At 39.4% G+C, this 26,344-nt stretch overlaps 1 protein-coding gene across 1 annotated transcript; it reads right to left on the bottom strand.

The window, feature by feature from the left end:
* Positions 1-871: 871 nt before the first annotated feature.
* sema3ab (sema domain, immunoglobulin domain (Ig), short basic domain, secreted, (semaphorin) 3Ab) lies at positions 872-26,103 on the bottom strand. Its single transcript, XM_030730906.1, has 17 exons — positions 25,342-26,103; positions 16,738-16,898; positions 16,246-16,308; positions 13,904-14,023; positions 12,961-13,051; positions 12,088-12,207; positions 11,204-11,346; positions 9,683-9,797; positions 9,502-9,571; positions 9,243-9,387; positions 8,889-9,108; positions 8,665-8,756; positions 8,519-8,560; positions 7,906-8,063; positions 5,949-6,016; positions 5,085-5,230; positions 872-3,839 (listed from the first exon to the last, which is right to left on the bottom strand). Exons 1-17 carry the CDS (start codon positions 25,457-25,459, stop codon positions 3,312-3,314), a joined length of 2,400 nt encoding a protein of 799 aa, XP_030586766.1. The 5' UTR covers positions 25,460-26,103; the 3' UTR covers positions 872-3,311.
* Positions 26,104-26,344: the final 241 nt, after the last annotated feature.

The following is a 26,344-nucleotide window of genomic DNA, read 5'->3' as shown; positions in this document are numbered from 1 at the left end:
TGCCAGTTTTTCCTCTGAGCGTAGTAGTCCTTTGTATGAGTGTCAGGGGTGTTTTCACTCATTCACTGGCTTGGCTGTGAGTCAAAGGGAGTTTCTATTTTCCACCAGGCTAAGAAGAATGCTGGAAAGAGGTCTCCCATCAGCCACTGGAGGGCAGTCATGTGCTGTATTACAGGTATGACTGCAATGCCAGAAGCAATTTTATCAAGGATCTTTGCCCATTTTTTGAAAGCACTTCATGATCACTTTGCTGAAAGCCTATAATAACACGACCAAATTGCACAATGTATGCTGAAAAGGGCTTGCAATGCTCAAAGGATAAAATTTGAATATAAACACTGCATATACACTGAGCTGGCACATTTATAGAATATAGAAGCCTGTACTAATAACACATTTGTTATATCCATCCATCCTCTTCTGCTTATCCGGGGCTGGGTCGCGGGGGCAGGAGCCTAAGCAGAGAAACCCAGGCTTCCCTCTCCCCAGCCACCTCCTCCAGCTCATCCGGAGGGACCCCAAGGTGTTCCCAGGCCATATATATATATATAAATATATATATATATTAACTGACCCTTGACCTTGGACAAAAGGTGTCAATGGAAGCTGGAATTAAAGAATGTATTTTGGTATTATAACCACCAGAAGGCAGTAGAACACCACAGTTAATATTTTGTAGCAGGCTGCACTGTCACACCCTTGACAACTAATTTTTCTTTTTTCTTTATTTCTTCTCCTTATTTTTTTTTTTTCTTTTTTATGTTTTTGCTTGAGTTCCATATGTTAAAAGTCCAAGTTCCGATGTTTGTTTCGCCACCAATGTCAGCATGCAAATACAACAGCTAGGCTTCAGTTAGAGACTGTAGGGATCTAATGTTTTATTCACAACACATCACCCATCAATGTTTTAATATCAACTTACAGTAATTCCTCTACTGCCAGAGGCACACAAGAGTACACAGCTTCACTTTTTCAATACACACCATAAGAGGCACTTGTGCTGTCTTTTCAAACCACATTGATTGATCTCTTATGTTAATTACTTCAGCTATGAATCATTAATGAGTCAGTTTTATATGTCAGATACAGTTCTTGTCTGCACAGAGAAAAGACAAGTACAGCATTAAATGAATCCCAATATTAAGGATACATTACACAAGTGAATAAAAGTTTTCCTCATTAATATGCAGATGCACCAGAAAGGTATTTCAATATCTAATCTGATCATCTACACTACATGAGTTCAGTATATATCGTGAAAGCAGCAGGGCATAGTATATTAAAACAGATTTAATGAAGCTAGCACTTTATGAAGAGACATTTATTAGATCAGTAGAATACATCACCACCATCATCATCATTGTGCCAAAAAGCAGCAAGAGCAGCACTTCATTTCCTCAGAGCCACTGCATGTGCACTACAAGTCCCCCACATTTTCTCTTTATAATGATGATCTTATCATATATTCACATTCACAACTGGTGCTTAACTTCACTTGTCAGCCTCAAATCTCTTGAGGTTGGCTCCAGCTGTTTCTCATCTTCTTCAGTCTTGCCTTCCAAAAAGCAGATGATGCTCACAAATACACAGCGTTATCTGGCATACTAATGTGCTGCAGAGTTGAACTGGTTATGTTTTATTGTTGTTCTCTTGTCTGTGGGCATTGTGATCCATAGAGATTATGTTTCGTTCCTGTTTATATCAAGTATACAATTTAGAGTCCTAAGAGAAATAGTATGTACAGCTTTGAAATAGTTACTATTGTGCACTAGATGAGCAAACAATTTAACTGGACAACATCAGACTAGTATATCATCGCCATAGCAAAACAGCAACACTACAATAGCACTGACATGCACGAGCACATAGTGTCATATTTGTCAAATATAGATGATAGTATTTATATTTACACGATGTTCACAGCTACATTCCAGGTTTGTGTTTGTGTGGATAGTGTTTAACATTATATTCAGAAAAAAGGTGAAACTGTTACACTGCTCTGTGAAGAATATGGATATAAGGCATAAAATGCTAAAGAAAAATGTAGTACAGATACTGGCTTATTGCTGAGTGGATTTGGCATGTAATGCATTTGATAAGGAACAAAACTAGTGATACTGAACTTCCAGTCCTTGTAGTATTTGTGTAGTAGTATTTGTGACAATATAGTTATTTGATTAGATTGGTCCTGTAAATCAGCATAATCAAATCAAATATTAAATTCCAACAAAAACCTCCTGCACATTAAAAAAAAATGCATAATGTACAGAATTGTTTATCAATAAATACACAAGTAAAGGAAACAAAGTGTATACAAGGTATAATTAAATAAATATGGAAGAACTCAGAATGAGGTTTGGCACACTGAAATGATGGAGTTGGCAGCTATTCATACACTGTGAAGTGACACTAAACTTTAATTGCTGAGGGTATAAAGAATTTGATAACTAAAAAAACAACAACAAAAAAACAAACAAAATAAGACAGTCTTTGTTTTGGAAGCTTATCTAGGGGTGAGAGACAGACAAATACAAAAGCTCCTCGTTTACAACTGCTTCTGACAGATATTTTTTTAATTAAATTTCTATGAGGGAAAACAACATTAAGGAACTTTAAAACGGCAAGCCATTCCCTTTCAGATGAGCAGATGTTATAGAATACAGTATTTACACATTTTAGTTACTTAAGTTTTTTTTTTTTTTTTAATGAATGATGAATGTTCCTCCTGGTTTCTTGCAGTGATTGGGCAATTTTCTTTCTCGTGTTGACTGATTCATCCATTTATAATACCCAAAATTACCAAAATAATCGACATTGTCCTTTCGATGAGACTCGTGTTTTTGTTGCTGTAATTCCACTACAAGTCCGTTCATTCTCAAGGCTTTTGTTTCATATTTCTGTAGCAGAAATTATCAGGTGTTTGTTGGCATACTGACAAAGACACCTAAACAGCATGCCACTTAACTGCCATGGCCACGTCCATGTCTTTAGGATAGGTATATGTCACTCTGCAATATTTAGGCCACATGAGCCAACTGAGATAACATGCTCCAATGGTGTCGCGTGATACAACATCCTGAATCCTGCAGTTCTCCATACTGGTGAACTGTAAACATGGCTTCCCACGCACAGAACACTCCAGCTGGCAGCTCAGGGTGGTATCTACTCTTGAGTTGAGTTTTAACTTTTCTTGTTCCAGTCTTTGTCGAAGAAATGTGTATCTCAGAATGAGGGATAAAAACAGGATGACTCTACTGAATGAGAACTGGGTGTGGTTTAAAGTCTCCGTGCTAAAAGTCAAGGTTTGTAAGTCACACACTGCGGGGAGCCCTCTCCAGTTCATGTGTCCTGCGGTTGCGACCCTTTTGCCTGTCTTGCAGGTGTTTCCACTTGGCTGCCAGGCCTTGGGCATGCATGTGGTTGCGAGGGTTCATCACAATCTTCTGCTGCTGTTGCTGATGTAGTTGTACTTTCTGGACCAGGTGAGCTTTTTGTCTCTTGTGCTTTCTCTCCCTTTTCCAAACCTGCTCACAGAACTCATCCACGCTATTTAGAGTCGGGTGATTGACCAAAGAGAGGAAGTCCCTGTACCAGAGCTTTTGATTTGGAGTTTCTCTAGAAGAGGAAAAGTCATGGGCAGGGAGACTGGCTGCCTCTTCGTCACGATGTAGAAGATCTTCCAGCCGCTCTGTGTCAATGACCTCTAAGTTAACTTTTAGAACTGTCTGCATGAAACCATGTTCCACTGCCTGGCACAGATAAATGCCTGAATCCTTCTTGTTAAGCGTGCGAATCAGGAGGCCCTGCTCAGTGTGGATAAAGCGCTCCTCTGATTTAACCTAAAGAGTGAAAGAATTAGTGGTGATATAGGAACAATGGAGAACAAACAGATAAAGAAAGAAAAAATACATTCAGCATATGAAATCTGTTATGATATCATACTGTCCAAAAAATGTAACCAGCTACAGTATGCTGCTCATTAGTGTTTGAGTTCTATAAAATCATTTTCACTTGAGTCAGTTATGGTATTTGATATTATAAAATTGCAGATAGGTGACATTTTCAGAGAAAAACCTGAATAAATGAGTTGAGAAACACAACAAATGCAGGCACTTCGGCACTGGTGCACTACATGATGCAGTTACACAATTAACAGTAAACCATGCTCTGTGGTGTGTATTAAAATGCTGAACAGGCCCATTTGATTCTTAATTTGTATCAAGTAGATAAAACGGTGATTTTGGAAAATAATTGTTAGGGCATGGACAGTTGGAGCTTCAGTCCTTAAAAGTAGCATCTGGATTTAGATAGGGTCAGAAATTGTGGTCAATATGGGATGTTTGATGACTGTGATGCATTTGTGCAAGTGCAAAGTATATGCAACAAACACGTTTTCCTCAGAATGTCAGCAATAATGCATATAGTAGTATACAATATAGTAGGTGTACATGGAAGTTACATTTGAGAAGTCAACCATGATGAAAAGGGATGAGTCCTACATCATATTTTCAATAAGAGAGTGAGTATATGTGTGGCATAATAACACAAGATAGCTGAATACTTGACCACTACAGTGAGGGGAATATCTGTTATGATGTGAGGAAAATTTTTCGGGCATTTTTGGTCCCCTTATCCCTTTACAGACAAGGGTCAGTTCTGTCATGATTGGACTTGTCTTTCTCAGAATGCCAGTAGGGCACGAGAGGACACTGAATGGTTTGTTGGGAGTGAAAATGCTGTAAATGATACAGCCTTCACAGTCAACAGATCTCAACCCATTTAAATCTTTAAATCTTTTGAGAGAATGGCACTCCATCCTTTAAGTGGAGTTCCAGAGACTTGGAGAATTAATGCAAAGGAATAACAAGGCTGTTTTGACAACATGTGGTAGTTCAGTAGTTTACTAAGATCCTTAATCTTGTTGTTGTTTTGTTTTATTGTCACCTGTATTATCTGTGTTACCTTAATGCAATGTCTTCTTTCTTTCTCTGTACAGTATAAAATTCTAGATCCAGATGCAGTCTCAATATATTTTATTTGTCTGAAATAAAAACACATTATGGATGTGCTCAGGTGGTGCCAACCTCTTGTTTGTGGTCATCAGTGGTCGGTTGATACTGCCAGTATGTTGTTGCTCTCTGGGACTTCGGACTGCACTCCAAGAAAGTGCTGCTGTTCTCCACACCATACACAGTTTTATCCAGGAGGGTTATCTGTCCACTTAATTCATCTGGGGGAAAAAAAACGTATTTTGTTTAGGTATTGCTGGTTTTGGTTATGTGACTTGTTTACAGGCAATAAATAAGAAATAGGAAAAGGATATTCAGTTACTGCCTGTCACAAAATTCTGTCTCTTTTCTCAACACACTCAATCATGACGAGCGTATGAAGAGGCAGCACCTACCACAGTGGCAATCACTGGTCAAAATCTGGGTTTTGCATACAGTCAAGCATATACTGAACAATGCTTTATAGAGTTTTTTGTAGTGTTTGGTTGAACTCTCGAATCATTTTTTGGGTCTGAACTTTTCCTTCTCAAAATGGCAGGTTTTGATTAAACGTTCTTCTTTTGTCTATTTCAGTTAAATGAAAGAGATGTATAAATAAGATAGTCAGTAAGTATATCAGACCAGTCCTGCTTTTGGACTATGGCCACTTACAGTGCATCAGACTGGAGGGCTTGGCAATAGAGAGCAGGCTCGGAGGAATCTTTACCACTTTAATTACAAGCTTCGCATCGACTGGCCCTAATCTTTAAACCACCAGAAAACACATAAAACACATAGATACAACACCACACACATTCAACTCAGCTACCTTCTCTACCCTTTTGATCATGTCAGACAAGGCTAGCGTCTGTGCCATTTAAAACTACATGCTTCGACTGCTATTTGTTTTTGCACATTATTCTGGATTTCAAAGTGTTGTCAGTCAGAATCATATTGTACCGTGGTGTTGCAGATCTGAGCACTGTGTGAGCGGGTCCCCATTCCTGATATCTTGCCTTCTTGTTCTCCTGCAGAAACACAAATATAAACATTTTCCCAAGTCAAACGAGGCAGTCATTTAAGATATGTGTGTGTGCATGCACTCGCATATGTGTGTGTGAGCTAAAGAAGAAAATAGGTGTTCTGGGAAAGTGTATTTTTATGTGTGCATTTGAATAGGATGTGTATGTGTAGCAGTAGTGGTGGCCAACACAAACAAATAAGCACCATTCAACTCAAAGCTTAGTAGAAATGCTTTAATTATAGGGTGTGTATGACATAGGAATTCAAATTAATAAATCTTTCTAGCCTGTCATCTCTGTGGGTTTCATATTGAAAAGACATGGAGTTTCGTGTTTACTGTCAAAGACAGAGTATTATTAGTAGTATGAGAGTATTTCAACCAACAGTAACTGAGGTAATTGTGGAGACACCAAAGCAGATTGGTAAATTCTCCACCCTTCCTTATGTTCTAACACAAGTTTTTGCATTGGTAGTTGGAGGTAAGAGTTTGCTATGTCTAGCTTAGAACAAATGTAGGACTCTGGAGTCTAACCAGCACTGAGAACAGGATATAGTGCAGCTAGCATTTAAATCAATACGCCTCATGAAGCTATGAGTGGGAGGCTGCACAAAAAGCACAACCACACAAGCACACATCAATCAGTCCACTACTACAGCATAACCAAACTACCACCGAACTTACCTCACCCCTGGTTCACCCAGGCAGCCTCCAGACATCACTGACACTGGCTCTCATTTGCAGTTAACACATGAGGCAGTTTATATTTCCAGCTTTCTGGTAGAAACAGGATCCTATACCTTCAGGGGGTTTTGGCAAATATGCAAAGCCTGCACTAAAAGTGCACCCTAGCTCCAGTGCTGAATTGTGGCCTCACTGCATATGTCCTCAGTCTGTTTATATAATCAGGTTTTACCTAGTACAACCTAAGGGGACTACACTTATGTTTAAAAAAGCAGGCTGCACTAATGAAATATTTTGTTCTTTTGCATTATATATTGTATTTATGCATATGTGCGTGTGTGTGCACTGTATGACAGTATATAAAATATTGTGTTTGAATCATAAGGCTTAACCACATGTTTGACAACAAGATCTGTTAGAATATCAGGGTTTGGATGCATCCTTTCCATTGGGGAGGTAGAGCAGCTCAATTGGAAGATCGGTGGATCGGTTCCCCGGTGACTCCGGTCTGCATGTCTAAGAATCTTTTGGGGAAGATACTGAACCCCGAATTGCCCCTGATGCATTCCGGCATGTGTGTGTGTGTGTGTGTGTGTGTGTGTGTGTGTGTGTGTGTGTGTGTGTGTGTGTGTGTGTGTGTGTGTGTGTGTGCGTATGTTTATAATACCTTGTGGGGACAATTTTCCTGACATATACTACGTTGTGGGGACCAATTGCTCCTTGTGGGGACTGGAACCTTGTCCCCACAAGGGGAAACCCTGTTTTTGGGTCAGGGGTCAGAGTTAGGGCTAAGGTATGAATTGAGTTTAGGTTAGGGTTAGGGTTAGGTATGTGATGGTTAGGGTTAGGAAAAGGGTAAAGGTAAGGTTTAGGCTGTAGAAATGAATGGAAGTCAATGGAAATTCCCCACAAAGATAGCAAAACACACTTGTGTGTGTGTGTGTGTGTGTGTGTGTGTGTGTTAGCCAGAGTTCTGTAGGTGTAGAAAAAAAGTGCTTGTATGAATGTGTGTGTGATTGGGTGAATGAGGCTTGTAGTAAAAAGAACTTTGAGTGCTCAATTAGAGCAGAAAAGTGGTATATAATATCGAGTCCATTGTAGGCAAACTTCTAAACTTGCTCAGTGTTTTACAGATCTGACTGTAAAAGATTTTAAGCAGTTTCAACACAGTGGCAACATGTTAAGCATGACTGTGAAATGCGTATTCAGTACCTCTTAGCCATGGGAAAGTATCTGGAGCATTCTGTGCCATCCCATGCACAATAAGGGTCTCTTGCCAAGCAGCATTCAGCACAGGCCTTCCCATAAACCTCACAGCGATGCAGAGGCATCTGCGACACACCAGTATCTGAACCCAGGTAGAGTTGTTGCTGTGAACAGAAAAAAACTCAGGTATTTTTTTATTTTTTAATGTGTGTTAGGAGCTTTGTTTTCAGTATTAAGTCTGGGTGGGCAGCGTGCTTTCATTAACTATGTTTGGCTCAGATGATGTCAGAAAAGATAAAGTCAGAAAAATACTGTTTTACTACAATTATCCAGCTCATTTTGTCTCTCCTTGCAATTTCAGTTGACAACCTAACTGTTGCGAAAAAGCAAAACAATCGAGATTTTTCTGTGGTAACACGCTGGTGTACAAATATCACAGACAAACATGTCTTTGTTCTTTTTGCCCTTGAGCAAGATGTGTCACCTATAAGGGAACGCTTTCTCAGGCAGGTTTTTCAGACACACTTACATAAACAACAGACACTTGTTTGCCACACTTGTCTACAATATGATACTGCAGCTGTTAAAGTTTAATCATAAGCAGTACTTTAATCTGTACCTGTTTTGTTGAAAGTTCCATGGCTGTAATGGCTGCTGGCTCCTGTAAAAAATAATAAAACAAATAATAAAAAAAAAAACCACTAGATCTTTCTGATTTCACAGTTCCCAAAATTAAATAATCTAGGTGATGGGAGGATAACCTACTCTGAAAACAGTCATTTCCTCTAAAAGGACTTCTTCTAAGTCATGCCAGGAACCTCTGGGGATGGATACCACTTTCAGAATTGTTCCCACATCTAGGATACAATGAAAATACAAATTTGAATTAATACTATTTCATAGTTCCAATTGATCATTTACCATGCTAGTATTTTGCTGTAAATTATACACAGTTTGCATATATATAATTACTTTTCTACTTTTTTTACCTGTGCCTATGAACATAACATCATACTGGCCATCTTCTGCCTCGACTTTGTCCACCACTATTTGGGTGAACTGGTAGTCGACATCTGTTTTGACTATGATCGGTCGATTATTAATGGGGTAGACAGGATTGAACATGGCTGGATGGCTTCTGGCAAATTGCACCACGTCATCGGGGAGGTCCTTGGTTGTATCAAATCCACCAAATGTCTTGCTCGGGCACTGTGGGGGGAAAATAAAGGTAACTGTGTCAGTTACATTCTTGGTTTTATAGGCGCAAGAACTCCCAACCTCAGAGCATGACACACAGATTAAACTTTTAGTACATCCTCCTCTAAAGAGGATATTATACTCACTGTGCCAGGCCGTGGGTAGGGAACACGTCCCTGGAAGGGCACCCACTGATAGCTGGGCCCATCTCTGTGGGCATATGGACCCAAGAAAACTCTCCTAATGTCTGTCATGCTGTACATGCACACAGCTGAACCTTTGAAGATGTTGCTAATAGGAGAAAGAATGAGACAGAAAAACACATGGTATGTCAATTTTTGAAGTCACAAATCATGTATTAAATGGACATGAAGTACCACAATACTTCAAAGTGAGCCACAGTACCTGGAAGTAGTGAATACTGCATATATGATTGGGCTCTTGGGATCCTTTGTGCTCATGAGAAAAACATCCTCTGAAAACCAAATGAGAAGGCAAGACGTATTAAGACACTGCACAAAAAAAGAGAAAAATATATTATTATATTAAGGAAATCATGTGTGAAGGTTTGAGAGCAATCACTTACGTAATTCATCAAAATGTGTGTCTATGCCATTACTCCCGGGCACAGAGCAAATAAGCCGAGCTTTCAAGAAGGTTGTCCACTTATTTACTAGACTCCTGTGACCTCCCAGATCGTTCTGTTGGACATGTCAAAAAAATTGTGTTGCTATTTGCATGTAGCCTTAAATCTTTTCTGGGAAATGCATTAGAAGCACATTAATGCAGGACTTGCAGTGCCTCATTTTGTACTGAGCATATAAGGCTTATTACTCTTTAGTGTAACTGAGTAAGCATAGAGACTGTCTACCCTCAGTGACACTTTCACTTTCACATTTTTGCACCCTTTAAAGCATACAAAACACACATCACTGTCATTCATATTAAAGACAAACACTGTAAGAAAGCCCTTCAATTTTCAGCTGCTGGAGTGACTGGAGAGAGTTGGTAATATATAGATGTAGGAACTTGTGATAAACTTGAAAACTTGACTATAAAATTACCTTTTAGGTGTTTGCAGGACATACCATGGTAAATGTCTGACTGATTACTGAAAAAATGACCTGTCTTTAACAGTCTTTCTAATTCTCAGTTCTTATTCATTTAATGCACAGTAAACTACAAAAAAAAACTAAATGGTTTTAATTTTGTATATTTTCTATCATATATTAAACAAGTCAACAATCAAATATTTGGCTCTTTTTGTGAATAATGTATTTCCAGATGCTGTGCAGAGAGAGCACAGCACATATTGAACCTTTTGTTCCAGCACACTTCCTAATAAGATGTGTCTCTGCGCCTCACAGGGTAGTGTTTGTTTTCACGAACATAGCACAAAAACACAGATGCACAAAGCGCTGGCTTATAAAAATGTATTTCACTTTGTGTTGATTTATGGCAGTAAACTAGAATGGATCCAAGACATGCATATGGTTGAGCTAATACCGCATTTTACATAATGGATGGCTTGTCTTGCGTTGAGGATGGCAGATTCTTGACATTCTAGATAATCAGGCAGTTATGAAGCAGGCATGATATGCAGCTAAACAGGGGTTTGAGGCAGACATCACTCACTGATCTGCAGTAAGCTCACTGAATTCCTGCTAAATGAATACAAAATAGATTTAGGCTGTGAAATCTGATACAAGGCCAGTGCTTTAGCATAACCATCCCCTGGAGCTACAGGCCCAATAAGTGCCAAAGCCTGGCATTAGGATAACAGTGCTGCCATTGATGGTGTGTTTGCCTCTCAGGTTCTGGCGACATTTGACATTTCTCTCAGGTTTCTGTCTTCCGGGGCAGTTGTACCACACACAACAAAGCCCACTCTTCTCCAGGCTAAAAATAATCACAGATAACAGCTCCTGAAAGCTACCATTATGAAAGCCACTCAGACACCCGTCAAGTGTTTTTTCCAGATACAGGAGCTATTTCACATAATGTCGGTGTGAAAGTGTGTGCGCCTTTGTCTGTCTCTCCTATTGTGTATGTTGGGACTTTCCTTTGTAAAGGCTATCCTGTGTGTCGTCTGTGTGTGTGTGCGTACTTTGCAGAGCTGTCCAATGCGAGCATGTGTGGCCTTTCCGGTGTGCTCTCCGTCTATAGCATTTTCTCTGAAGAACAGGTAGATTTTGTCATCTTCTGGGTTATCACTCTCTGGAATGAGATGAATGCCTAAAAACCTAGGATCTGCAAATGACAAACACACACAGAGTGAAAGTTAATGGAAGTAAATTAAAGTTTTGTATTTACCACTCTGGAAAAACAACCAAATCTCACTCTGCTTTGTATCCACTTGTTTTAAACCAAGTACGAGATCCTGTTTAAGAGCTTGAAGATAGTATAAAACAATTGCAATTCAGAGTACATACTCAGGGAGTTCACTGTGTAGAGCCTGAAAGGTAATAACAAAACTTTATATTGAATTTCACAACTCCACTGGAGACAGGCCAACTAAATGAATAATGTGCTTCTTGTACTTTGTCTGGACTGTAATATTTTAAGACATACGCGGACAAGCTGCAGCTCCTTAGCTGAGGCAGAAGTATGATGAATTTGAATAATATACACTAGTGAGAAAAAGCTAGTGAGACCTGCATTCGAAAATTTCTCTTAAGATCCTTGAAGTATGACGTAAGTCAACACCAACAGGCATCAGACACGATATTCCTGGTCACTATACTGTAGAAATTTCTCTTTCTCATTACCCCAGCTAGAATTAGAGTTTATATTTTTTTTTTTTTAAAAATGGAGAACTGCACTCAGTGACAGTACGTTGAGGTCTATGTCTATGAGGAGCTAAGTGACGACCTCTGATCAAATCTATCTAAGCTCAAACAAAAACACAATTGAGCTCTGAAACTCAGCTTGCAAAATTAAAGACAAGAAAAGTACTGTATAATCAAAATAGATTTCCCACATTTCTCTCACCATTTAACCACCGGGAGTCATGCTGCTCCGTTCTGATTGGGTGATGCTTTCCGAGAGTGCGAAAGATGGCAAAGTCTCGCCCCATGAAATCAGCTGATGTCCCCGCATACAGTTCTCCATCTGAGAGTAAGAGGAATAAATTGTGTTAGCATAGCAATGCCAGATAAGAAAACAGTCTTTCCCCGGTGATGCAGGTGTGACAGTCTGAAGGACTGTTCAGGGGCTGAGCGGTACAGATAAACTTTGGAGTCCTTAGAGAAAACAGACAGTGACAGATGTGATGAACATCAGGACTGTGAAATTGACATTAACACGGTAGGCAGGGCTGAGAAGAGAGAAGGATGAATGAATAGGTCAGATGAGGAGGGACAGGACAGAGGTGTGAGACAGGAGGAGTACATAATAATGCTGGTGAGAAAGGAAAGAGAAAAGAGAGCAGAGATTAGGGGTGATGGGCTGGAAAATGGCCATCTGCTAGGTTAAACACTGAGATATAACACCATGTGACTAGCAATAATTGGGGTCAGAGAGAAAAGGCATGCTCACATAGTTTATTTGCCAAAAAAATGTGATTCAGCGTAAAGAAAACTCAATAAAGTGACATTGACCCCACACCCACCACTTAAATGATGCATAGTCAGATTGAAATGAAGTTTACAATCCTGCCAATGAGGGGTTCCCAGTGTTTAAATACAAAGCAGGTCCACTTTTAATGAAAGACAAGAGAGCCGTGTTCTGTTATTTACTTTTTTACTTTATATATCTGCTGCAATGACAGAGCAAAGCAGCGGGTGTATCTTAACTTACATGCTTTTATATGACCTCACTCTAGCACATAGACAGACAGCACAGCGTATCCTGTTGTAAACTCACCAATTAGCATGGATGCAGTGAGCAACTTGGGATCATAGGGACTCTTCCCTCGGCCATTTTCAATGTGGGGCTCAAGTCTGAAAACGCTGTCCTGAACATAGTGGGAGACACAAGCACAGAAACCCTAATGTATCATCAAATATCACGTTTTGAATGTTTTGGCATGAAAAATTGCACAATAGTTTCAGTATAAGTGAAAGTTTGTCTGGGAAACTCATTTTGCTGTCACCATTTCACAAAATCCAGGCCAGTTTATAAAAATGAGCATTGTTAGAGAGACCACAAGATGGTATCTGCATTTTTTTTTTAGCTCAAACCATGTTGGAAATGCTCCAACATCATACAAAAGTTGTTTTTGACAAGTACTTATGTGATAAACTGCAGAAGAAAATCTATGACATAAATGTTAGTCAGTATGTAAGATAGCTGCAGTTTAAAACATTGAAGCATTTTAAAATTTCGACAGAACGAAGTGAGAATCAAACCAGTAAATTTCCATTTCTCTCTAGCTTTCTGACACCAAAGGACATCCTACAGATGAATTTCATGTTTTGGTTATGATTTCTACACGTCGATGGATTTGTTTGAGATATTTCCTGCATCTAATTATCTGCAAATAGCTGTCTAATGAATTGGAAATTCACATCAGTCTGACTCACTGACATTTGGAGGAGAAGAGAGTACGCATTAGAGTGATGCATTGGAAATTCAGCAGACTATAAAACCCTGCATTTCCACCTCATTTTGCTGAATGAAAACGACTTTTTATGTACTTATTAAATCATCTATTAGAAAGACAATTCACTTACCCTCACGGTCACTGAGAACTTTGAATACTTATACTTAATATGACACTGAGAATAGCTTTCACATCCCGAAGAATTATGTGATTATGTTTGAAGGCAAGTGGAAACTTCAGTGGAAGTGTAGCATGTGCCGGTACCTCTGGTTTCTTGCCCACCTCCAGGTATGAGCACACAGGGTGGAAGGCTCCTGTCCCGCACACATAGAGATGGGTCTGGTTGAACGGCTGCAGCAACTTCACAAAATTTGAGCATTCTCTCTGATGTAAGAAAGACAGAAAACAGATGATGCAAGATGAGTAATAAAGCTTACTCCAACTGCACCCAGGGCAGGTGAATCCGTAAAAAAGTGGCGAAACTAAACCAGATCAGGCCTCACTCAAAACAGAGTGTCAGACAGAAAAATCCAATGCTTACATAAAAAGACCCGAGACAAAAACAGAGCAAAGCTTAAAGTAATCTGCTGTAATTCCCTGGCGAATGATCCATAAACCCTACCAGTGTGGTGAGTAATAATTCTGGAAATAATATTAAAAGAAGACTGTTTTTATTTTCATTAGATACTGTACTCTCCACTCAGTAGTAGAAAAAAGAAAATACTAATAAAAACTTTTTTCTTCTAAGAAAATGTTTGTTTGTCTGTGGATTAAGTGTTTATTATTGTATTGTGTGTGTGTGTGTGTGTGTGTGTGCGTGTGTGCGTGCGTCTGTGTTACCAACTGGCATCTGTATGTGTAATATGCATTGCTCTGCAGCCATATGACGTATTTCCTCGTGTTCTTGCAGCACGTGCCTGCACAGGCCTGACCTCAAATACAACTGAATGTGTCACCACATTTTCACAGCAGGAAAAATGAGAAAACTAGAATGCTTACGCAAATAATGCATGACTAAGTTCCTCTGGCTTTACCAGGTCCTCGGCAGACAGCAACCCTGATTTTTTTTTTTTTTTTAAGCAGTTGTTATCATTTACACAGCTGTCCTTCTTTAACCTTACATGTGGGTTAGCTTATCTCAGTGATGAAGTAACAAGCACAAAAGCACTACTGTTAGCATTTGCATGACCTCTTTACACTAATAGCCTACCTGTCTCTTATGATTTGGTATGAAGATGCAAGTAAAATGCCTCAAATGACAAAGGTATCATGCCTGACAACAGTAGTAACCACAAATGTTATAGTAACCACAAATTTGGTTACAAGTTTGAGACATTTGTTATGCGGTAAACTCTTGTAGGCACACTGTCAAATCTTTCACATTTATGTAACTTTTTTCTTTCCTTTCAGCTCCCTTTAATTTTCATTCTCCTCCGACTCTAAGAAAACAGCTAACAGAAAAGACCACCCCTCAGGGTACCTTATTCATCCATGCCATAATGTTTACAGAAAAAACACAAAAGACGTTAGAGCACTTCAAATGAGCCACACAGAAGGGCTGACCACTGGAGCTCACCCCGACCTGGTTAGAGAACTGAGGCACATCCAGCATTTCCATGATTTTACATTCCAGCCTTTTGCCTCAGGGTCTACTGAAGATAAAATTCATAAGATAACTTGCAGGGAGCAGAGACAACCCCCTAGTGTTTACACGGCATTTCACCACATCATAAAAGCTGTTCTAAACCTGCACTTGGCCAGATATAGAGAAATGTAATGTTTGGCTTGCCAAAGGGCTGAGAGAGGTACAGAGTCTAAAAATGCCCTGAATCCTAATGCCAGAACAACTTAGTATTTGTTTAAGAGCAGCTTTAGTTGAGCACACAATTTAAAAAAGGATTTGGATTCAAAGATTTGCATACATTTAAAATTTAAAAAATTATAAAATGTTCACTAATATGCTACAATAGGGTTTAAGATGTGGGCAATGCAATTCATTTTGTAGTTTATGTTGTGGCGTAGGCACCAGTTTGAAAAAGACAGTCCTGCTGGTGACACCAGTTTGTTTTATTTAAGCAAAGCAAATTACTAATCTTTCAACTTCAAAGACTGCAGAAAAAATAAAGGAAAAAAAAGTCTAATAACATAGAGATTACTAATGTATGTAATCCCTGAATGTATGGTAGTAGTTATTCATACAGAAATATTATACCAGTGAGTCTTTCAGAAAATGTCTCCAAGCTTTATTGTATTAAATAGGATATTTAAGGAGGAGAAAAATGATTATAGTCAAATGACAGTCTCAAGTATGGCTCCAAGATAATGATCAGACTTATATTGAGCCAGGCTGTGTGCTGCCCATATAACAGATTGTCAAACAATGTGGTATAAACAAGCTGAAAAAATCTCATATAGCCTATGATTAAAATGCCATATAGAAAGAGCCCATATAATCCCAGAGCAACACCAACAGAGATTTGCTCTGAGACTTGCAGAATTGCACATTGTTCATCGTATAAAAGAACAAAGACATATTGAAACATTAGTGGGAGTAGAGGGGCAAAACGCTGACACCCACTTAAAAGATGGATGGTTTTAGCTCTTACCGAGAGATCTTTTCCTGCCCACTTGCATTCATCTCTTCTGGTGGGAGAAGCTGGCCAAGGGATCTGCAACATAAACAGAGTTCCTTTACATGTTAGAAAAGAATCACTCCCACAGAATCAATTTTACAGAGTCAGTTCAAAGAGGAACAGCTTGTGTGCACGGATGTGTATATATGAGAGTTGAAGGGGGGTCACATTGCGATTTGTTATCCACTTTGTTTTGGTTTATTCCATTATTCATCCAGGTGTGCAGAGAGCAGCTAACATGCCTGGCACAGTGTGTGATCGTGTGCAACAGCCCTGGTCTGAAATATTCATGAGGCACTTTTCTGTAGAAACAGAAAAGAGAGTCCCAAGACACCTGCGGCCTTGCCAGGCACTCTGGATGGAGATGCACAGATACAAGCGAGGTAATAAGTCGGTCAGACTTGGAGTCTGTCACACAAGACATGAAACCAGTCATGTAAGCTACAAATCATAGGCTTTAGCTACCTGTGCAAAGTCTTTGCTGATATTCAGAAGATTAAAGGAGAAGATGTGGTCCTTGGCTCCCACAACTAGTCTTCCTTTCTCCTCATCCAACAGGAAGGTGTGGTAAGCCGAACTGTTGGGCAGGCCTTCAAATGTCACGAGGTTGTTCGACTCCAACATGTCTGCAGAGAAAAATGGAAAGAAAAGCAGTGATCAGCATAACATATTAATCAAAATACGGGTTTGTGGATTTGTGCTGCATGGAGGTCAAATATAATTCTGCAGAGGAATATCTTTATCAGATATTCTATTAAAATTTTAAGATCTGTTTGTTTGACTACAGATACATCTTTCCATATCTTACAATCTTGCTGCTAAATTGTAATGCTCTAAATATATACCTCCATGCCCCACAAGTACACGAAGCCAATTAAATTAAGTATTATTGCGTTATTTGTGCTTGTATCACTATTAGACTCCTGTTTCACTGTTTATCAACACATTTGTTTCCCCTTTCCTTCACAAATTGCTCTCATAACTAGAAACCATACAGCTTGGCCTAGCTGACAGATAGTTTAGAGCCACTGCCAAGCCAAATTGAACTCGGCAGGTAAAGCCAACTCTGGGAGCCAATAATCAGACAGTCTGCACTGGGAAGTGACCTTCACCAGAGCAGCCAAGCAGAACTTGGTATACTCACAGTGGAAAACTGTTAGGAATATATAATGTCATATTACTCTGCTAATATTTCATAAACCAAACTGCAGGACTACTCGAAACCACATAAATTATTAGCAGACTTTATTACAGGCTACAGCTCACGTTTTGGAACTTAATGCAGTGGTCTGCCAAGTCTAGCAGCGACATTTGGTTTCCCAGCAGAAAGCCAGACTTGACACAAACACTGAGGATCTAATTACTGTAACGACCACTAAAAGGTGGCACTATGACTGTACTATTGTAACACCTTTGTGTAACACGTGTAGATACACACACAAACACACGCACATATTAATTCTGTCTCCTTCTCGCATTTTGTTCTCACCAACAAAGTCCAGCCACACTATGGTCCCCTCCCATTGACCACCTACACAAAAGGACAGGCAGTTATGGGAGCAGAGGAGAAATGGGTCCTCCCTCTCTCTCTCTCTCTTTCACTCTCTCTTGCTTTTTCATCCTCAGCGACACAAACAACAAAAACTCTCATGAATGCTTTAGCAGGGAGAATGCCCTTTCTCTTAAGTGTGTCAGAACCCAAGAGAGTGAGAAGACACAAGCTGGGGGGAAATTGGTGCAAGAAAAAAGAACATCAAAGAATAGAGGGCGTAATAATAAATGTTTTTTCCCAATCATAAATTTAAATTTTATTAAAAATTTCCAAGTTAAAACCTACATGGTCGTGAATATTACGTTGTGAAAAGTTGCTATCTTTCAGTGGTTTTTTTTTTTGTTGTTTTTTTTTTTTTGGACGGATGCATTTTAGTATCCACTACTTACCATTCACCTACTCCAAAACCATCATGGGTGCAGTTGTGGGTGCAGCTGACTTTCTTATCTTTATGTAATTTTGGTTTTGATATCCTGACTTTTTAACGTGCGTGGATGCCTAATTCACATCCACACGCACGCACGCACACACGCAAGCACACGCAAATAACAGTACACACTGGATGGTAATGCAAAATAGATTGACACCCTGTCATTATCACAACTGTCTCTGTAATTTAGTTTGTTTCCTGTGCCTTAATGCAAACTGTGAGAAATTTAGAGAAACTCATAAATAATAATAAACTCATCGCTATGTGATCTCACACAACTCCCCACTCCACAGTCTTGTTCTGAAACAAACAAAAAAAATCTAATCCTGATGTAACAGTCTCACAAGTATTCTCGAAGTTGTAAAGAACATGTTTTTTCTGTTCTTTAGATCTATAACTGACATCATCTAAACCCAAATTATGTGCTATGACACAAAACTTCAATACAAGCTGGTGTATTTTCATTTAAGGACAACTTATAACAATAACTAATTAGTAAATATATGTTTATTGTTTTGGTTTGAAACAGTTCTTTGTAAATCACTTACAAAGTTTTGCTTTATTTAGCAAGATTACTCTAGTTGCATTTAATTGCGCAGAATAGACTGAAATATTAGAAACTTAATTTCATAATTTTTGTCCTCCAGTAAACACAGCTTAAAAGTGGACAGAAGACCAAAGTCACACAAAAAAGTACAGTCAAGCCTGCTCTGTAGTCATGGTGATTAATCATTACTAGCTGACCAAAGGCAAACTCTGCACTGCACAATAACAGCTGCCAGCTACCTCTGACCCTTCTTTTTTACCTGTACCGCAGACACATTTGTATGTGGAGATGATAAAAAGTGAGTGAATCCGTGTTCCAATATTTTGACCTTCAGTCTGTATAAAAAGGGCATATATATATATATATATATATATATATAGTTCTAAATATCAAAGCTTTTTATCACTATCTGAAATCTAACAAAGTTAACAATACACACATTCATATGTAATAGTGTACTTCAATGAGTCAAAAAGAAGATTTACTTTGGTTCTCAAATTACACAGCACAAAAGGGTATTAGTTGTATTTAATGTTTGTAAACAAAGTACACAGAATTATACATTTGTTTTATGAACAGCAAGGTGTTAAGGAGAAGTACGAAAACTGCACAGAGGCGATGACTCCTCTTCACTTTTTTCCTAAACCACATCACTGTTTGACAGAAAGGAGAATGGCATCACAATATCCATGCACGCCCCCACGCACACATCTCTGGTTTGTGGGAATTGTCTATGGGAGTCGTGTCCATAGCAACAGACCATTCAACAGAGACTACAGCTAAGTTATTAAAAGCTAATCATCCAGAGACAGATACTCTGTGGATATTGTGTGTGGATCTGCGTGTGCGGGTGTGTTTATGGAGTATACTGGGCTGTGTGTTATTGGAAAGAAAAAGATGTTCCAAAGCCACACTGGAGGTCGTAGCCTATACATGTCTGGACTGGTGCTCCCTGAGGTTAAATTTATGTATACATTAAGCAACGCTTGTTTTTTTGGGGGTGGGGGGGTTTGTGTGTGTGTGGACATTGGTTGTTTTTGTTGTTGTTATTTGTTTGTTTGTTTTTTGTATGTTTTTTTGTTTGTTTTTACTTTGATGCTTTATTATACAAAATCTGTTTGGCTAGATCTGCTATCCAAGGTATGAAATCAATTTCATACAGAACAATTAAACAGCCGAGAGAAAGACAGAGACAGACAGGTGCATAGGGAAATGTGTAGCCTTCAAGAGATTTTATGCTACAGCTGACAGGAAGATTAACCAAAAATCTCAAAATGTCTTGTTTCACCAGCAGTTTTTCCTACTTTCTTCTACTTCTCCTAAAAGACAAATGTACCAACTATTCTCTTCTGGGTCAGGGACAGAGAGTGCAAAAGAATGAGTAAGTAAGCAAGCAAGAGACAAAGGCACAGAGAGAGAGAGATGGAATGGATGCAAAGAATCAACAGTCCCATGTGAGACTGATAAAAATAAACTCTTTTACCCTACATTCTGTCCATCTTTCTCTTTCTCAACTGGAGGGCACATGAAGTGTTATCTAAGTGCTTCCTGAGAAAAATACACTTCTTAATAATAACCCACACATGGCAGTACAAGGCAGTGATGTTTGACCCCGGTTCAGTACTGTAGCTTCTCTGGCGTTTCTTATTCGCATGGCTTGTTGTATTACTGCACAGAAGCCCAACATATCACCGTGTCACTTTAAGAGTATACAGTTGTTGATTCACCTGTGCCTAATGGTAAAAACACAAAGTTTCTATCAAGTAATTTCCTCAGTGTCAAGCAGAGATCCAGGCAAACAAATAAATAAATTATATTATTATATAAAAGCTTTTTGTGCCTGTAAATGCTCAGCATTTACTCAGCAAAGTCCATACCAAAGTTAGTGTCTCCTACAGGCACCCCCCCATTTGTGTTGATGGTAATGTTCACACAACATTAATCCATTGTGTGTGTGTGTGTGTGTGTGTGTGTGTGTGTGTGTGTGTGTGTGTGTGTGTGTGTGTGTGTGTGTGTGTGTGTGTATATATATATATTTTTTTTTTTTTTTTTTTTTTTTTTTTTAAACAGATGTTTTCCAAAACATAGTTGAGTCACATATAGTTTTGTCACAAAATGACAATCCCCTTTTTTTTTCACATATGGTACATTTGTGTTCATTGCATTTCAGCTTCTCTGACACGACTGACATATTTTCATAGTTTTCTTTTAACTGGAGTGAATGCTCAGTTGGCGTGGATGCAAAGTAATTACCATTATGCAGTAGGACATATTTTCGACTGGCTTTTGAGCTGTCAATGAACAGCCTTCATTCATCTGCATTGTTCTCACAACCCACTGCACCCAAAAGACCTCCAACATCAAGTTATCACCCATTTCAAAGAATGGAATAAGATCCTTCTCATGATGCCTATAAAAAGAAAATTAGGTTTCTGAAGCCAGGGAGGTTTCTCACTGAGCCTAGACCCAAGCAACTTAACTGCTTCCTTTAGCAGCTCCAAATCTCATACTAAGTCATTTAACTCTGGCTGACTGAATAAGTGGGGGACAGATGAGCTACTGGAAGTCCTCATTACTAGCATGCTGTGTATCTGGAGACAAAACAACATCAGACTCTTCTCTCTCATTAACTCAGCCAGTAAAAATGGGAGGTGGTACTTCATCTGAATGTGGTACAGGTCTCATTCCTGATGGCAGGTTTGGGTAACTGATAGATGATTTAGTTTTGGAACTGTCTCCAGAGATATTGACTAAGCTGAAGAAGCAGTCATCAAAGTGATTCTGTGACTCCCTCCACACCACTGGAACACCAAAACCCAAGCTCTTTCTCTTTCCCTTAGTTCATGCTTTTTGGCACTAGGTTTTCAACAAACCCCCAGCAAACTGAATGAGGAGCCGATGGTTTGTCTTGGTCGTTGGTTTCATATCAAATTAAGCAAAGTATGCCTTTTTCACAAAATCTGTTATGTTTGGTCACTGTTTGGATGTAGTGAGGCACCCACAGAAATTAAAAAAAAAAATCTGTAAACATTCATGTTTACAACTTGTGAACAAAAACTGATGTGATAGAGCAAAAATGTTAATTGTTTATGAAATCAGCAATTCAAAATTAGTAATGAATGGTAAACAGACTGGTTCTTCCCTTTTCTACTCGAGTACACAGATCACTTTATGCAGCATGCATCATTCACTCACGTGCTTTTTTCTACACCTAAGTGCTTTCTTGGGGCAACTTGGGGTTCAAAATCTTGCCCAAGGATACTTTGGTATGCAGATTGGAGCAGCTGGAATCAAACCACTAACCTTCCAATTAGTAGATGACCTGCTCGACCTCCTGAGCTACAGCCATCCCAAGAACAAGCGTCAGATGTCATACAGCAAATATGATTGATGCAGGGTAGTGGTGGTGGTAAGTGGAAACTTTGGACCCTCAGTGTGCAAACTGACCATTTCCTTTTTTTTTTTTTTCAACATTGGAAAAAGTCCTTTTTAAGACTGTGTTCACTTCTATATCTCACCATGGCCATTTGTGAGTCAGCAGCCATAGACACAAGAAACTGTATAAGCAGGCATCCTATAAGTGAATCTTTCAGATACAGATTGTGTTAACTGATACAAAGATTCTTTTGAAAGCTCTGGGAGAAACAAACAAACAAACAAACAAAAAAGAACAGTGCAAAACAAATCATAAAATCCAGTTAGATTACTGAGAACATTCAGTTGAATCTATGTGATATCTTCCCATGGCCATTCAAGGCCATTCAGAGTTTATACTGTGCACACCCCAAGAAACCCAACTCCACTTCGAAGATTCTTAACATGCTTATGGATTAAAGGTCTTTAAGAGAACTTCTCCATTTTCCAACTCTGATTAAAAGTCATTTCACACCACAGAGAAAACAAGAAAAACACCATTTGAAAAACAGATGAATGTGTAACTGCTGAAGAGATATCTTGTGGTTAGTGAGACTAAGTGGTTTCTAGTGTAGTGTCATTTTTCAGTTCTTTGCTTCTTCTCTTTCTTGCTGTCCAAAAGCAGGACTTTGTTGTGCTCCTCTGAATGCATTTGCCTGTACGTGTGGCTGTGGATATGTGTATGTGCTTTTGTGCAAGCCCTTGGCTCAGCTAAGGAAAGGGGTGGACAGGTCGGTGGAAAAGAGTACTTTTGGCAGAACACCCACATTCTATAAAACTCAAGTACCTTCTTTTTTCTTTCCTTGGACAGTAAACAACATGTGCTCTGCTGCTTGTGACCCATAAACTTGAGAGCCATATGTTTAATCCCTAAAGGGCCCATTTACCCGGAGGGTGTGAATCGATCTTACATCAATTTATGCCAAAGTATAGCATATGTGAAACATTCATGGTGCTTTGTGGTGTTGCTCTGTACCGTAGGTCCATGGCCTCCTACTCCTGCTCCCTCATCATTGACTAGTCACTTAGTTGTTGATACAGTTGGATCTCAGTCCATGTTTAGGTAGCCATGGGGTACCACTGTTATCTTTCCCCCGACTCCATTGCCCTTGTGCCCCTAGAACCCTTACTTTCAAAGATTTGTTGGAAGTTTCAGCAGTGTCTGTGTGCATGTGTGCATGTGTGCGTGTGCATGTGTGCATGTGTGCGTGTGTGTGTGTGTGTGTGCGTGTGTGTGTGTGTGTGTGTGTGTGTGTGTGTGTGTGTGCATGTTAGGGTGGGGGTGGTTTATGAAGAAATTGGTAGGTGTGAATACGAGAAACTAGCTATGTCCACTGGTTGATTGGAGCAAGCTGCTGTACAGGTACACCTTTCCAAGATAACACTTTGCACTACATTCAAATGAGTGAAATCTGCAGGAAAGCCAAAAACATGTGCTAATGCGCTGAAGTCTGCATACACAGATGCTTTTAATTTGACCATAAACAGGTTCACCCCTTGTTCCTAGAAACCTGCAGGGGTCAGATTTTCTTCACCTCACAGTCCACTGTGTGCCTGACCTGACACTGCCTCCTCAGGACAGGACAACTTCTCAGACTGTCTAGGCGAGTACTGCTCTTTAATTCACCACGGTGAACAATCTGATTTCCTCCACAAGTAAATGTACTTCAACTACACAGGGGTAATGCATAATTTATATGACGGCATACATTATTCATAATTCAATAATCCCATGTCACTTGCCTAATGGGAACTACAGTGGATAATGTTTAAAATTTTCTACACTATTATATAAACAGTATTTCCGCCACAGTGCAAGCATGAAAATGATACCTGCTCACTATCCGATGATTATTAAGAACATGCTAAGTACACAAACTAGGGATAAAGCACTGGCTCCTCAATTAGGAAAGCTGCAAAATCCAAATTAGGACTAATGGAAATAATGATTGGGGAGATGGCTGCAAAAAAGCAAGTTTGCCAGACTGCTACCTGAGGGTCCAACTTGAAATAGAGATATCACTATATGGGTGTGTTACACCAATCTGACAGCATGTGGTTTTAAATGACTGATACCCTCACAGGTATCATTTGCTATCTACAGATGGTCATGCATTTATGTGTGCATGTGAGAAAGCATCAGTGCATGTGTGTGCATGTGTTTGTGTTTATGTGTGTGCATACTTGTGTGTATAATTATGGATCCCCTAGTGCTGAGTGAGAAACATTTCTCTTTGGTGGGTGAGCCATCTGCTGAAACAGACCTGCACCATTCATCCTTAGTATAATTACTGTGCAGGAGAGAATTGAGTGGAAAAATGACATTCAGGAAAAAAGAAAGCAAGGATAAATAACGCTCAGTTGCAGGGGAGTCCATATCTGGCACTACTTTTCATTTTAAAACTGACAATAGCAGTTGATCAAAACAAGGACAGAGAAACAGAAAGAGAGAATGCATCAGACACAGACTTCTTTAATAACCACTTCATTTATACAGGGGTACATTAGAGTTCAGCCCTTTGGCTGGCAAAGTTACCTGACCTAATGTTATTAAACTGCTTTCTTCTTTTGATATATCACATGTAATAATTTTTTCCTATTCATTCCGATTTGTTAGTCTCAGCTAATTACTGAATCATGACACAAATATTTTTAACAGTACGAAAAGCTTTCCATGAAAACACCAGAGTGTTCCTATTCCCAGGTAAATTGAATTTAATTGCACATAAAACCTCCAAATAGTACGAATACAGGTCTGTAAAAAGACTGAAATCATATAAAACAAAGATGCATAACCCTCTCAAAAACCAGAGCATAAACCTGAAAAGCCATAAAGTTTACAACCTTGTAAAGAATTTATGTACTTGTTGCTTAATATATAGGGTATTTTCAGAAATAATCATAAGCCCTATACAGACACCTAAGGACTCACAGTTACTGAAACTTTCTATAGACACTTCTTTTTATCAATCACTTGGCCAGTACACCTTATGTGATTAAGAGATTTGAACCTGCGTGAGAAAGAAGTAAGACTCTAAGCCATTAGCTCTACCTCAGACAAAATCATTAACAGGTAAATCACTTAAAGTAGTAGCATTTGAAGGAAATAAAAACTCACAAACGCACCTTTATAGGAGAGTTTTAGCCGGGGGACGTTGTTCTTGGTCTGCTGGGCTCCAGTGCCCCCCGTATTAAGCAAAGCCAGCCCATACAGCAGCATAATGCTGCCCCAGAAAAAGCCCATGGTCCTGGGGCTATAGGGGCCAGAGAGTCTTTGAAATACCAAACTCCAGTGCCGACAGTCTCAGATCTGGTTTAGCCAAAAAAGTTCTGGTTGGAAAAAAAAAAAAAATCTCTTTGTTCTCCAATAATTATGAAAAAAATTGGTCAGTCCAGGTTGGTTCACAGCAGGTCTTGTTCACTGCCAGATCAAAAACCCTTTCCTATTCCAGGGGTCAAAAGCCAAAATTAGAGTCCAGCTCAATGGGAGACAGAACCTGCAAAGCAGAGTTAGGGGTTACGGGTCAGTGTTTCTGCAAGTGAGCTTCCCACACCGATGAATCAACGCTAAACTTAACCAAAGTCGGCACATACTAAATGCTAGAAGGAGCAAGCAGATATGACTGCCATAGTTTTCTGTCCTGGTACCCAACCAGCATGTAGTACTGTCAAAACAGCCATCAACATTATCACTGAGTCGCTACATTTAGCTAAAGAAAGGAAAACAGTTCCACATTATTTCAGCTGTTAAGCCTGTCTGCTGGGTAAACATAATCTTCAGTGGCTTTCTCTTTTCCTTTCCCGTGTGTTCCTGTCTGCCCCTCTACCTAAGACTCCTCTAAACTAGTTCAGCCCCACTCAGCGCAGTTCTGCCCTGTCCCCACAGCACAAGGCACACAGTGCAACTGAGAACAGCTGAGGCAGACGGCGCAGTCAGAGTTAGAGAGAGAGAGCAAGAGAGGGAGTGTGTGTGTGTGAGAGAGAGAGAGAGCGAAGGAGAGAGACTGAGAAATAAGGGGAGCGCAGTGTAGGCGGGAGAAAGTGAAGTAAGCATGAGAGAAATGAAAACTGTGAGTTGCAAAGGAGAGAAAAGGTGATGGCAAGGCAAGAGGTTAGGAACAGCGAGAAA

Source organism: Archocentrus centrarchus, chromosome 6 (assembly GCF_007364275.1).
Source record: "Archocentrus centrarchus isolate MPI-CPG fArcCen1 chromosome 6, fArcCen1, whole genome shotgun sequence".
NCBI lineage: Eukaryota > Metazoa > Chordata > Actinopteri > Cichliformes > Cichlidae > Archocentrus > Archocentrus centrarchus.
Note: the sequence above shows the minus strand (reverse complement) of the source record. Positions and strands in the feature narration are given on the sequence as shown.